Source organism: Oncorhynchus mykiss, chromosome 31 (assembly GCF_013265735.2).
Source record: "Oncorhynchus mykiss isolate Arlee chromosome 31, USDA_OmykA_1.1, whole genome shotgun sequence".
In the NCBI taxonomy this organism is placed as follows: Eukaryota; Metazoa; Chordata; class Actinopteri; order Salmoniformes; family Salmonidae; genus Oncorhynchus; species Oncorhynchus mykiss.
The window spans coordinates 26,459,274-26,473,397 of NC_050571.1; the positions used below are offsets into that span (position 1 = coordinate 26,459,274).

The window sequence follows — 14,124 nt, forward strand, 5'->3', positions numbered from 1 at the left end:
GGTGGTAGTGTGTGTAGCTCTGTGTGCTGGTGGTAGTGTGTGTAGCTCTGTGTGCTGGTGGTGGTGTGTGTAGCTCTGTGTGTTGGTGGTGTGTATAGCTCTGTCTGTACTGGAGGTGGTGTGTGTGTATCTTTGTGCTGGAGGTGGTGTGTGTGTCTCTGTGTGCTGGAGGTGGTGTGTGTGTCTCTGTGTGCTGGAGGTGGTGTGTGTGTCTCTGTGTGCTGGAGGTGGTGTGTGTGTCTCTGTGTGCTGGAGGTGGTGTGTGTGTCTCTTTGTGCTGGAGGTGGTGTGTGTGTCTGTGTGCTGGAGGTGGTGTGTGTGTCTCTGTGTGCTGGTGGTAGTGTGTGTAGCTCTGTGTGGTGGTGTGTGTAGCTCTGTGTGTTGGTGGTGTGTGTATAGCTCTGTGTGCTGGGGGTGGTGTGTGTAGCTCTGTGTGCTGGGGGTGGTGAGTGTAGCTCTGTATGCTGGGGGTGGTGTGTACAGCTCTGTGTACTGGGGGTGGTGTGTGTAGCTCTGTGCTGGACGTGGTGTGTGTAGCTCTGTGTGCTGGACGTGGTGTGTGTAGCTCTGTGTGCTGGACGTGGTGTGTGTAGCTCTGTGTGCTGGACGTGGTGTGTGTAGCTCTGTGTGCTGGACGTGGTGTGTGTAGCTCTGTGTGCTGGACGTGGTGTGTGTAGCTCTGTGTGCTGGACGTGGTGTGTGTGTGTCTCTGTGTGCTGGACGTGGTGTGTGTAGCTCTGTGTGCTGGGGGTGGTGTGTAGCTCTGTGTGCTGGAGATGGTGTGTGTGTCTCTGTGTTGCCAGGCTGTGTACTCCTTAATACTGTACCTCACAGCTTTGTGGCCAGTGCTAAAGAGCAACATGAGAAGTTGGAAATGATGCATAACAACATGGAGAAGCAGTACTCCGACCTGGGGAATTACTTTGTGTTCGACCCTCGCAAGATTTCTGTCGAAGAGTTCTTCGGTGACCTCAACAACTTCAAGAACATGTTCCAGGTGAGTTTGAGCATTGGCAACCTGAAGGTAGAAAACAGAATGTGCTCCCACCTCATTACACACAAGTTAATGATAAACACATGTTCTCCTCACCTGTTTGTCTAAATGACATTGACTGTTAGTGGGAAGGTACCGTCTACAGGTATTCCTTATCAGTTAGTGCCATGTAGTACTAGGTAATGCCAGGTAGTTTGTTAGTGTCTTTTAGTATCTGTTATTATCTGTTAGTATAAGTTAGTATAAGTATCAGGTAGTTCCAAGTAAATCATTTTGTATCAGTTTGTTCCAGGTAATTCAGTTAGTATCAGTTAGTATTGGTATCAGGTATATAATTTACTATCAGTTAGTATCAGGTAGTACCAGGTAGTTCATATAGTATTAGGTAGTATTCGTACCAGGTAAATCAAATGTTATTTGTCACATGCGGCGAATACAACAGGTAGACCTTACAGTGAAATGCTTACTTACGAGCCCTTAACCAACAATGCAGTTTTAAGATAATACCCCCCAAAAGTAGAGATAAGAATAACAAATCATTCAAGAGCAGCAGTAAATAACAAAAGCGAGGCTTTATACAGGGGGTGCCGGTACGTATGTGTCAGGTAGTATTAGTGCCAGGGAGTACAAGGTAGTTCATGTAGTATCAGTTAGTGTTAGTATCAGGTAGTACCAGTTAGGGGTGGTGCTAACTGGTACTACCTGATACTAATACTATCAGGCAGTTTGTTGTATCAGTTAGTGTTAGTACCAGGTATATCATTCAGTATCAAGTAATACCAGGTGGTATCAGTTAGTACCAGTTAGTATCAGGTAGTACCAGTTAGGGGTGGTGCTAACAGGTACTACCTGATACTAATACTATCAGGCAGTTTGTTGTATCAGTTAGTGTTAGTACCAGGTATATCATTCAGTATCAGGTAATACCAGGTGGTATCAGTTAGTACCAGTTAGTATCAGGTAGTACCAGCCAGCTGGTCTGCGCATGATCTGAGGATGTGGCTAAGGATGCCATCTGGGCCGGCAGCCTTGCGAGGGTTAACACGTTTAAATGTTTTACTCACATTGGCTGCGGTGAAGGAGAGCCCGCAGGTTTTAGTATTGGGCCGTGTCAGTATTGTCCTCAAAGCGAGCAAAGTTGTTGTATAGTTGGTCCGCGACGGGGCTGCTTTTCTTTTTGTAATCCGTGATTGACTTTAGACTCTGCCAACTACCAGGTAGTTCAGTGTCTTAGCCGTTGACTGAACTACCAGGTAGTTCAGTGTCTTAGCCGTTGACTGAACTACCAGGTAGTTCAGTGTCTTAGCCGTTGACTGAACTACCAGGTAGTTCAGTGTCTTAGCCGTTGACTGAACTACCAGGTAGTTCAGTGTCTTAGCCGTTGACTGAACTACCAGGTAGTTCAGTGTCTTAGCCGTTGACTGAACTACCAGGTAGTTCAGTTCGTAGCAGGTAGTACTAGGTAGTATCAGTTAGTATTAGTATTTCGTAGTGTTATTACTAGGTAGTATCACTTAGTATTAGTATCAGGTAGTGTTATTACCAGGTAGTATCAGTTAGTATTAGTATCAGGTAGTGTTATTACCAAGTAGTATCAGTTAGTATTAGTATCAGGTAGTGTTATTACCAGGTGGTATAATTTAGTATTAGTATCAGGTAGTGTTATTACCAGGTAGTATCAGGTAGTATTAGTATGTCGTAGTGTTATTACTAGGTAGTATCACTTAGTATTAGTATCAGGTAGTGTTATTACCAGGTTATATCAGTTAGTATTTGTATCAGGTCGTGTTATTACCAGGTAGTATCAGGTAGTGTTATTTCCAGGTAGTATCAGTTAGTATCAGTACCAGGTAGTATTAGTACCAGGTAGTATATTACCAGGTAGTATCGGTTAGTATTAGTATCAGGTAGTGTTTTACCGGGTAGTATCAGTTATTATTAGTATGAGTTAGTGTTATTACCAGGTAGTATCAGTTGGTATTAGTACCAGGTAGTGTTATTACTTGGTAGTATCATTTAGTATTAGTATCAGGTAGTGTTATTACCAGGTAGTATCAGTTGGTATTAGTACCAGGCAGTGTTATTACAGATGCTGGTTATCTTGTTTTGCTGGCTCTTGTTTTGCTGGCTATCTTGGCAGAGGGCCAACTATTGTTTCTCAGTCACACACACTTTCTTGTACACACACATCCACTCACACACACACATGCACTCTCATACACACACACACGTCTCTGTCCATGTCCCCTCAGCAAGCGGTGAAGGAGAATGCGAAGAGGAGGGAGTCAGAGGAGAAGATCAGGAGAGCCAAGCTGGCCAAGGAGAAGGCTGACAGAGAGAAAGAGGAGAAACAGAAGAGAAGCCAACAACTGGACCTCAACGCAGGTCAGTGCCTGTGGGAGAGGAGTGGGTCAGAGTGCCTGTGGGAGAGGAGTGGGTCAGAGTGTGGGTGTGGATGAAGGCTGTTTTGGGAACTGAACTTCTCCTTGATACCAGTTGGGGGCAGTCGGAGCCCACTGTGCTACTAGATCTGTGTGTGTGTGTGTGTGTGTGTCTCCAGTGATCCACAGCAGTCCTGAGAAAAGAGCGAGTGAAGGAGAGAGACAAGATAAAGATATGGAGGAGACAGTAGTCTGCCTGTATCATCCACTCATTCAGTCACAGTCATTGTTGGAACAAGGGATTTATATCCGAGAAGAACAAGAAATAGTGAATTTAAATCCACAAACACGTTTTCTCTCTCTGAGTCAGATTCATAAAAAAGACTGGGATAGCAACCATCTTATCCTGTCTTACACAGCCTCACACAGCCTCATGCTGAAACACGTACAAACAGACCACAAATAATTTTTGCTCGTTTCCTACACCCTCTCCCTCTCTCTGACCTACTTTCTGAACATCCCTCCTCTTTTTGGCTCCAGTTTGTCTCTCTTGGGACTTCACAGTTTGAGTCATCACAATTCCTCTCTGCCACAGTGCTGTGTGCCAGTGTGTGTGTGTCAGTGTGTGTGTGTGTCAGTGTGTGTGTGTCAGTGTGTGTGTGTCAGTGTGTGTGTCAGTCAGTGTGTGTGTGTCAGTCAGTGTGTGTGTGTCAGTCAGTGTGTGTGTGTGTCAGTCAGTGTGTGTGTGTCAGTCAGTGTGTGTGTGTCAGTCAGTGTGTGTGTGTCAGTCAGTGTGTGTGTGTCAGTCAGTGTGTGTGTGTCAGTCAGTGTGTGTGTGTGTCAGTCAGTGTGTGTGTGTGTCAGTCAGTGTGTGTGTGTCAGTCAGTGTGTGTGTGTGTGTCAGTCAGTGTGTGTGTGTCAGTCAGTGTGTGTGTGTCAGTCAGTGTGTGTGTGTCAGTCAGTGTGTGTGTGTCAGTCAGTGTGTGTGTGTCAGTCAGTGTGTGTGTCAGTCAGTGTGTGTGTGTCAGTCAGTGTGTGTGTGTCAGTCAGTGTGTCAGTCAGTGTGTGTGTGTCAGTCAGTGTGTGTGTGTCAGTCAGTGTGTGTGTGTCAGTGTGTGTCTGTGTGTGTGTGTGTGTGTCTGTGAGTGTGTGTGTCTGTGAGTGTGTGTGTCTGTGAGTGTGTGTGTCTGTGAGTGTGTGTGTCTGTGAGTGTGTGTCTGTGAGTGTGTGTCTGTGAGTGTGTCTGTGAGTGTGTGTGTGTCAGTCAGTGTGTGTGTGTCAGTCAGTGTGTGTGTGTCAGTCAGTGTGTGTGTGTCAGTCAGTGTGTGTGTGTCAGTCAGTGTGTCAGTCAGTGTGTGTGTGTCAGTCAGTGTGTGTGTGTCAGTCAGTGTGTGTGTGTCAGTGTGTGTCTGTGTGTGTGTGTGTGTGTCTGTGAGTGTGTGTGTCTGTGAGTGTGTGTGTCTGTGAGTGTGTGTGTGTCTGTGAGTGTGTGTGTCTGTGAGTGTGTGTCTGTGAGTGTGTGTCTGTGAGTGTGTCTGTGAGTGTGTGTCTGTGAGTGTGTGTGTGTGTGTCTGTGAGTGTGTGTGTCTGTGAGTGTGTGTGTCTGTGAGTGTGTGTGTCTGTGAGTGTGTGTCTGTGAGTGTGTGTCTGTGAGTGTGTCTGTGAGTGTGTGTCTGTGAGTGTGTGTGTGTGTGTGTCTGTGAGTGTGTGTCTGTGAGTGTGTGTGTGTCTGTGAGTGTGTCTGTGAGTGTGTGTGTGTGTCTGTGAGTGTGTGTTTTTCTGCGTGTGTGTGTGTCTCTGTCGTGTGTGTGTTTGTGTGTGTGTCTCTGTCGTGTGTGTGTTTGTGTGTGCGCATCATCTCTTTCACCCACATTGTGTCTCTTTCTCCTGATGAGGTTTTCCAGCTGCCTGTTCTTTCCTCCCTCTATTTTCTTCTACCTCTCTTTATTTCAAGCCTTTCCCATCTTTCTTTTTAAAGGTGCACTATGCTGAAATCTCTATGCCATTTCTTGGTTGCTAAAATTCTAATAATAAGTTTGTGAAAAAACTAGCAAATGTATAGTGTAGGGAATCATTGTACCATCTGAACTCTGTAAAATATATTTTCAGCTGTTCAAAGCTGGTGTCCAAAACAAAGTAAAATATGACATTTTCAGCTGTTCAAAGCTGGTGTCCAAAACAAAGTAAAATATGACATTTTCAGCTGTTCAAAGCTGGTGTCCAAAACAAAGTAAAATATGTTTTCAGCTGTTCAAAGCTGGTGTCCAAAACAAAGTAAAATATGTTTTCAGCTGTTCAAAGCTGGTGTCCAAAACAAAGTAAAATATGCAAAAACCAAACTTTAGCACCGGAAGTATAGAAATGGCATACATAGAACAGATCTTAGACTTGCTTTCAATGAGAATGACAGATCTATAACTCACAACTCTATGTGAATTTGGTCAGGTCGCCCAAAAAGTGATATATTGCAGCTTCAAAGGGTTTTAGAAGGTCGTATGGACAATAATGTACTGTATCTACCTGCAATCTAAGCACGTTGTCCATGCAGTGTGAGGAAAAAGGTAGTTACATTTCAAGTCAACCACTGTGGACTATGTATGAAGGAAATACAATATGCGGTCAAAGCTCTGTGTTTGGGTATGCGCAAACACACACGCACACACAGTCCATCCATTCATAGCTTTGAGAGTGTGTTGAGGGCTTAGATAGTTGACCATGAAAGGGCTTAGATCGTTGACCATGAAAGGGCTTAGATAGCTGACCATGAAAGGGCTTAGATAGTTGACCATGAAAGGGCTTAGATAGTTGACCATGAAAGGGCTTAGATAGTTGACCATGAAAGGGCTTAGATAGTTGACCATGAAAGGGCTTAGATAGTTGACCATGAAAGGGCTTAGATAGTTGACCATGAAAGGGCTTAGATAGTTGACCATGAAAGGGCTTAGATAGTTGACCATGAAAGGGCTTAGATAGTTGACCATGAAAGGGCTTAGATAGTTGACCATGAAAGGGCTTAGATAGTCGACCATGAAAGGGCTTAGATAGTTGACCATGAAAGGGCTTAGATAGTTGACCATGAAAGGGCTTAGATAGTTGACCATGAAAGGGCTTAGATAGTTGACCATGAAAGGGCTTAGATAGTTGACTGTGTGGGGATGTGTGTGGGTGGGGGGGGGGGGGGGGGGGGGGTACATGTACATACAGGTTTGAGCTCAGGGTTATTAATTAAGCACACACACATCTAGTCTGTGTGTTTGTGAATAGATCCAATAAACTGGTTGGTTATTATTAGACAAGGGCTGTCTTTATATAGTGCTTTCTCTAACAATGAGCTTCCCACTGACCCTAACCCTGCTTCTCTCATTTTCTCTCTTTACCCTACACACAGTTCTGTACTGTGGTCTGATCTAAGACCTGTTCATACTCCTCACAAGCACCAGGTCTGCATAGTTCCCCAGGTCTGCAGCTAGGTGTCAGTGCTGCATGAAAGGGAGTGTACTTAGAGAGGGGGGGGGGGGGGTTAGCCACCACTAGGGGTGCTGTGGCTCTACATTACAGGCTGTGTGAGAGGGAGACAGAGAGGGTGGGGTGTAAGAGAGATTGTAGAACAGCAGATGTCTCAGGAGGATTAGACGGTGTTGGTCCTCAGAGCAGAGGGGGGGGGGGGGGGGGCATGGACCTGCAGAGGAGAGAAAGGGATCCACAGGAGACAATGATGAAAGGGGGGTAGGAGATGACGAAGTGAAGATGGATGCCCTCCTAGATCACCTCTTGTTGCTGAAGGAGGGGCTGTTGTGTGTGTGGTAGAGTAATACGTGTGTTCTGCACATAATGATGCCAGGCTGGGGGAGGGGGGTCTATTCTATCATGCTTATCTCCTGCTATGTCTCTAATGCTGTTACATTACTAACACAGCTTATCAACACAACATATGTCCTTAACTCCCGGACATGTGTGTCGGAGCAGGGTAGAGTGTTCCATAGTGACCTTGACCACAGTCCACCACTCAATACCCACTCTCATATTGATTGTTTTAATGGCTGTATTAATGAAGTAAATGTCCGTTTATGAACTATCAGCAAGCACTTCAAATTGATTTAATGCAAAACAGTTGTAGAAACCTTTAAGAAATGCTAGGACATGGTCAGTAGTGTTCCCTGTTTAATCTGGCTTATTCATTAAACAGTCATTCCCAACGCCTGTATGGCTCCGTATCATGATGCTGGACAGTCCATTAGCCCTCTACTGTCTCTGTCTAGATGCTGTCATTTTAGCAGCCTGGTCAATAAGCTTTATAAAACAGGTCCCCGTTTAACACCCACCCAGAGGCAGTTTCCTCCAGAGCGTGTGTGTATTTTTCCTGGATGTGTTTGGGTTTAACACAGGCATGTGATTTGTGGAAGTGGGTAGTGGATGGATGCCAGACGTAGTCTCCTTTGGGTAGAAATAAAACATGACTGCATGTTTTCTGCCTGTGCAGTTGTGTGCCGCGGCCACTTGGGTGTGTATGTGAGCTGTGTTGTGGGACTGCACTCTCTCTCTCTCGTGTGTGTGTGTGTGTGTGTGTGCGAGACTTTCTCTGAAGTGACAAGCGAGACCAGGGGCCATCTGCCGCTAGGTTTACAGTGCGATTAAACTAGTGTGTTTGGGGGAGGGGCGACAGGATGAGGGGGAGGGGGAAGAACTAAACCTTTAACCCCAGCCAGTTCACAGTGATAATAATGAGAACCATCTGCCTGAGTACCATTGAATCCTCCCCACACACACATTCCTGGTGAACATGGCAGTTTATTGAGCCTCAGTGTAATAGACGTGTAGACGGTGTGTGTACTACTAGATGTATGTAGCCTGCAGCCTAGGCAGTATCTAAACTGGGTCAGCGCCCAACTAGGTTAATGTATCTAATGGGCCACCGGGTCCATGTGACTAGTGATGTCGCTAAGTCTGTGTGTGTGTGTGTGTGTGTGAGAGAGATCTGATCTGTCCTCTGTCTATTATGAGAGAGAGAGACTAAATGTGGATGCGTGTTTTGTATTGACTCTGTTGTTATAACCATAGAATACTAGAATGGCCAGGAACCGTCTTCTAATGGGATAAAGGTCAGGGAGTTGGTCAACCCGGGGTGGTTCGCCAGGGCTGTGATAAGATATTGAATTGGAAGGAAGAATGTATGTTAGCTAGCCAGACAGTTTTAGAGGAATGATTCCATGTTTTTTTAAATTAAATGCCAAAATGGAACCATTCGATTGAAACAATGCAGTTTAATCGCAGCCGTACACTGGCTGAAGTCAGTTGATGATAGGACTTAGATACGTTGTAAATGTAGCAAGTACTTATACTGTATCATATAATAGCACACAAATATAGACTTCTGTAGTCTGTTTACATACTTTTAGACTATTTATACAGAATAAAAACCTTTATTAACTATTTTTAGAATTATATGACTATTTTAGGTTGACAATTCTATTACACCATTTCTGATACATCACACACCTTTTATTTTCACGCAGAAGTAAAATCAGGATTAATCCTCTACTGCCATTCATTCCAATTAGACTGGTTGGGTTTCTCCCTGAACAATGTGGCTGCATGTTCACCCCATTCTGGAACGTTGAGGGTTTATGACATAGCCCCTCCAGTAATTGAATAGGATGTCTCTGGTTTATAAGGTTGTGTATGTAATATTGATTGTGTATCTGTATGTGTGTCCAGAGGGTGATGAGACTGGTATCATGGACGACCTGATGGAGGCGCTGCAGTCTGGGGCTGCCTTCAGGAGGAAGAGAGGACCACGACAAGCTGGTAACAACACACTGTTGCTCTCTCGGTCTCTGTCTCTCTGTCTCACTTACACACACTTGGGCGGATACACTCTTTCAGTCCCTGCTTGCTCTCCTGTGTGTCTGCCATCTGTTGTGTGGCTGTAGGGCTGGGGCGTGACACCAGTTTGGGCTCTGCTCCAGGGAACCAGCCAGGGCAGGGCAGGGCAGTAGGAGAGGGATGGGGGTGGCAGAAATACACTGTAAAATGTGGCTTCACAATGACTTCAACATTAAACCGTGTTAACCCTGGACCAGTCTACAACCACTAGCCTGGGGCTAGCACTAGCAGGGATGTTCACACTTAGCGTGTCTAAATGATCTGTATTGATTTCCACTCAGATCTGTTCTCCAGCCTCTCTCTCTCAGGCCAGACGATACACCACCCACATAATCTGTTAGATAAGTTAGATACTCTCTCTCTGCTGTTTCACTGGCCTACTGGCCTATTGAGTTACTCACTTCAGCTGCTAGTGCTACACACACACACACACACACACACACACACACACTTAAAGCTAGAATCCTTAGTTTCTGTTTACGTATAAATGATTTATGTAAACCTAGTGATCAAGAACATAACTGAGAAATTCCCCATGACCTCATTTCAACTGTCGTACCCCATCAGTACCCCAAATATGAGTTTATATCAACTGTCGTACCCCGTCAAAACCCCAAATATGAGTTTATATCAACTGTCGTACCCCATCAGAACCCCAAATATGAGTTTATATCAACTGTCGTACCCCGTCAAAACCCCAAATATGAGTTTATATCAACTGTCGTACCCCATCAGAACCCCAAATATGAGTTTATATCAACTGTCGTACCCCGTCAAAACCCCAAATATGAGCTTGTATCAACTGTCGTACCCCGTCAAAACCCCAAATATGAGCTTGTATCAACTGTCGTACCCCGTCAAAACCCCAAATATGAGCTTGTATCAACTGTCGTACCCCGTCAGAACCCCAAATATGAGTTTATATCAACTGTCGTACCCCGTCAAAACCCCAAATATGAGCTTGTATCAACTGTCGTACCCCGTCAGAACCCCAAATATGAGCTTGTATCAACTGTCGTACCCCGTCAGAACCCCAAATATGAGCTTGTATCAACTGTCGTACCCCGTCAAAACCCCAAATATGAGCTTGTATCAACTGTCGTACCCCGTCAGAACCCCAAATATGAGCTTGTATCAACTGTCGTACCCCGTCAAAACCCCAAATATGAGCTTGTATCAACTGTCGTACCCCGTCAGAACCCCAAATATGAGTTTATATCAACTGTCGTACCCCGTCAAAACCCCAAATATGATCTTGTATCAACTGTCGTACCCCGTCAGAACCCCAAATATGAGTTTGTATCAACTGTCGTACCCCGTCAGAACCCCAAATATGAGTTTATATCAACTGTCGTACCCCATCAGAACCCCAAATATGAGTTTATATCAACTGTCGTACCCCGTCAAAACCCCAAATATGAGTTTATATCAACTGTCGTACCCCGTCAAAACCCCAAATATGAGTTTATATCAACTGTCGTACCCCATCAGTACCCCAAATATGAGTTTATATCAACTGTCGTACCCCGTCAAAACCCCAAATATGAGTTTATATCAACTGTCGTACCCCAAATATGAGTTTATATCAACTGTCGTACCCCGTCAAAACCACAAATATGAGTTTATATCAACTGTCGTACCCCGTCAAAACCACAAATATGAGTTTATATCAACTGTCGTACCCCGTCAAAACCCCAAATATGAGTTTATATCAACTGTCGTACCCCATCAGTACCCCAAATATGAGTTTATATCAACTGTCGTACCCCGTCAAAACCCCAAATATGAGTTTATATCAACTGTCGTACCCCGTCAAAACCCCAAATATGAGTTTATATCAACTGTCGTACCCCGTCAAAACCCCAAATATGAGTTTATATCAACTGTCGTACCCCGTCAAAACCCCAAATATGAGTTTATATCAACTGTCGTACCCCATCAAAACCCCAAATATGAGTTTATATCAACTGTCGTACCCCGTCAAAACCCCAAATATGAGTTTATATCAACTGTCGTACCCCGTCAAAACCCCAAATATGAGTTTATATCAACTGTCGTACCCCGTCAGTACCCCAAATATGAGTTTATATCAACTGTCGTACCCCATCAGTACCCCAAATATGAGTTTATATCAACTGTCGTACCCCGTCAGTACCCCAAATATGAGTTTATATCAACTGTCGTACCCCGTCAGTACCCCAAATATGAGTTTATATCAACTGTCGTACCCCATCAGTACCCCAAATATGAGTTTATATCAACTGTCGTACCCCGTCAGTACCCCAAATATGAGTTTATATCAACTGTCGTACCCCGTCAAAACCCCAAATATTAGTTTATATCAACTGTCGTACCCCGTCAGAACCCCAAATATGAGTTTATATCAACTGTCGTACCCCGTCAAAACCCAAAATATTAGTTTATATCAACTGTCGTACCCCATCAGTACCCCAAATATATGCTTGTATCAACTGTCGTACCCCATCAGTACCCCAAATATGAGCTTGTATCAACTGTCGTACCCCATCAGAACCCCAAATATGAGCTTGTATCAACTGTCGTACCCCGTCAAAACCCCAAATATGAGTTTATATCAACTGTCGTACCCCGTCAAACCCCCAAATATGAGTTTATATCAACTGTCGTACCCCGTCAAAACCCCAAATATGAGTTTATATCAACTGTCGTACCCCGTCAGAACCCCAAATATGAGTTTATATCAACTGTCGTACCCCGTCAAAACCTACTGATGTGGACTGGTGTATTGGAGTGGATATTACATTTTAGAATATATATATGCAAAAGAGACTGTGTTCTCTCTCCCTCTGTCTGTCTCTCCTCTCTCTCTCTCTCTCTCTCTCTCTCTCTCTCTCTCTCTCTCTCGCTTCCCTCTCTCTCGCTTCCCTCTCTCTCGCTTCCCTCTCTCTCGCTTCCCTCTCTCTCTTCCATCTCTCTCTCTTCCCTCTCTCTCTCTCTTCCCTCTCTCTCTCTCTTCCCTCTCTCTCTCTCTTCCCTCTCTCTCTCTTCCCTCTCTCTCTCTCTTCTCTCTCTCTCTCTCTCTTCCCTCTCTCTCTCTTCCCTCTCTCTCTCTTCCATCTCTCTCTCTTCCATCTCTCTCTCTTCCCTCTCTCTCTCTCTGTCTCTCTCTCTCTCTGTCTCTCTCTCTGTCTCTCTCTCTCCCACTCTCCCTTCTGTGTCCCTCTCTTTCGGGCAGGTCTGTGTGATTTTGTGTGTTATGAGTGTGGAGGTTGTTGGGCTCAGTGGTCTGTGGAGAGGTCTTCTGGGGTCCTCTAGCTCTGGTGTGTATGTAATTCTGTGGTTGTAATACATGCGCTACTTGGCCAGAAATATGAACATCGTTTGTCCTCGGTTGCAACACTCGCTGCTGAGTTCCAAACTGCCTCTGGAAGCAACATCAGCACAAGACCTGTTGGTCGAGAGCTTCATGAAATCAGATTCCATGGCCGAGCAGCCGCACACATAACTAAGATCACCATGTGTAATTCTAACTGTTTGGAGTGGTGTAAAGCTCGCCACCATTGGACTCTGGAGCTGTAGAAACGCGTTCTCTGGAGTGATGAGTCACGCTTCACCATCTGGCAGCCCGACGGATGAATCTGGGTTTGGACGATGCCAGGAGAATGTCTCTCTCTCGCCCTGTCTCTCTCTCGCCCTGCCTCTCTCTCGCTCTGCCTCTCTCTCGCCCTGCCTCTCTCTCGCCCTGCCTCTCTCTCGCCCTGCCTCTCTCTCGCCCTGCCTCTCTCTCGCCCTGTCTCTCTCTCGCCCTGCCTCTCTCTCGCCCTGCCTCTCTCTCGCCCTGACTCTCTCTCGCCCTGTCACTCTCTCACCCTGTCTCTCTCTCGCCCTGTCTCTCTCTCGCCCTGTCTCTCTCTCGCCCTGTCTCTCTCTCGCCCTGTCTCTCTCTCGCCCTGTCTCTCTCTCGCCCTGTCTCGCTCTGTCTCTCTCTCGCCCTGTCCCTGTCTCGCTCTGTCCCTCTCTCGCCCTGTCTCTCTCTCGTCCTGTCTCTCTCTCGCCCTGTCTCGCTCTGTCTCTCTCTCGCCCTGTCCCTCTCTCGCTCTGTCTCTCTCTCTTGGTTAGCTATGGTTTATTCAGGCCAATCAGAGCTTTGTTTATGTCAAATTTTCCAGTCAGCCACATGGTTCTCCCCTGGTCTCATTAGTTTGGATGCGATAGAGTGTGTGTGTGTTCAATGACTCAGAGGTCTTATAGTGGGCTGAACAAGAAGGAGAGGGAGACACATCCTGTTTCTAATACAGACATTTAAGATGGCTGACATTCTGACGAGCAACCCCCCCCCCCATACCTTATATTTTACTGTGTTGTTATTCTGGCGGCGGTTTCTCTCTCACATCCCTCTGTTCTTCCATACTGTTAGATTCCACACACACAGAGCTCCAGCCTCATGCTGAGTGGTGTCAGGACCTTCCATACTGTTAGGTTCGACACACACAGAGCTCCAGCCTCATGCTGAGTGGTGTCAGGACCTTCCATACTGTTAGATTCCACACACACAGAGCTCCAGCCTCATGCTGAGTGGTGTCAGGACCTTCCATACTGTTAGGTTCCACACACACAGAGCTCCAGCCTCATCCTGAGTGGTGTCAGGACCTTCCATACTGTTAGGTTCCACACACACAGAGCTCCAGCCTCATGCTGAGTGGTGTCAGGACCTTCCATACTGTTAGGTTCCACACACACAGAGCTCCAGCCTCATGCTGAGTGGTGTCAGGACCTTCCATACTGTTAGATTCCACACACACAGAGCTCCAGCCTCATGCTGAGTGGTGTCAGGACCTTCCATACTGTTAGATTCCACACACACAGAGCTCCAGCCTCATCCTGAGT

At 45.8% G+C, this 14,124-nt stretch overlaps 1 protein-coding gene across 3 annotated transcripts in view; it reads left to right on the plus strand.

Moving 5' to 3' along the window:
* Positions 1-14,124, plus strand: part of LOC110504416 (protein diaphanous homolog 1) — a 185,218-nt gene that overhangs the window by 160,499 nt on the left and 10,595 nt on the right. For all 3 annotated transcript variants that reach the window (XM_036970339.1, XM_036970341.1, XM_036970340.1), the window contains 3 exons: positions 833-997; positions 3,247-3,379; positions 9,091-9,180. In XM_036970339.1, coding sequence (XP_036826234.1) covers positions 833-997; positions 3,247-3,379; positions 9,091-9,180 — 388 coding nt within the window. The remainder of the gene's footprint in view (positions 1-832; positions 998-3,246; positions 3,380-9,090; positions 9,181-14,124) is intronic.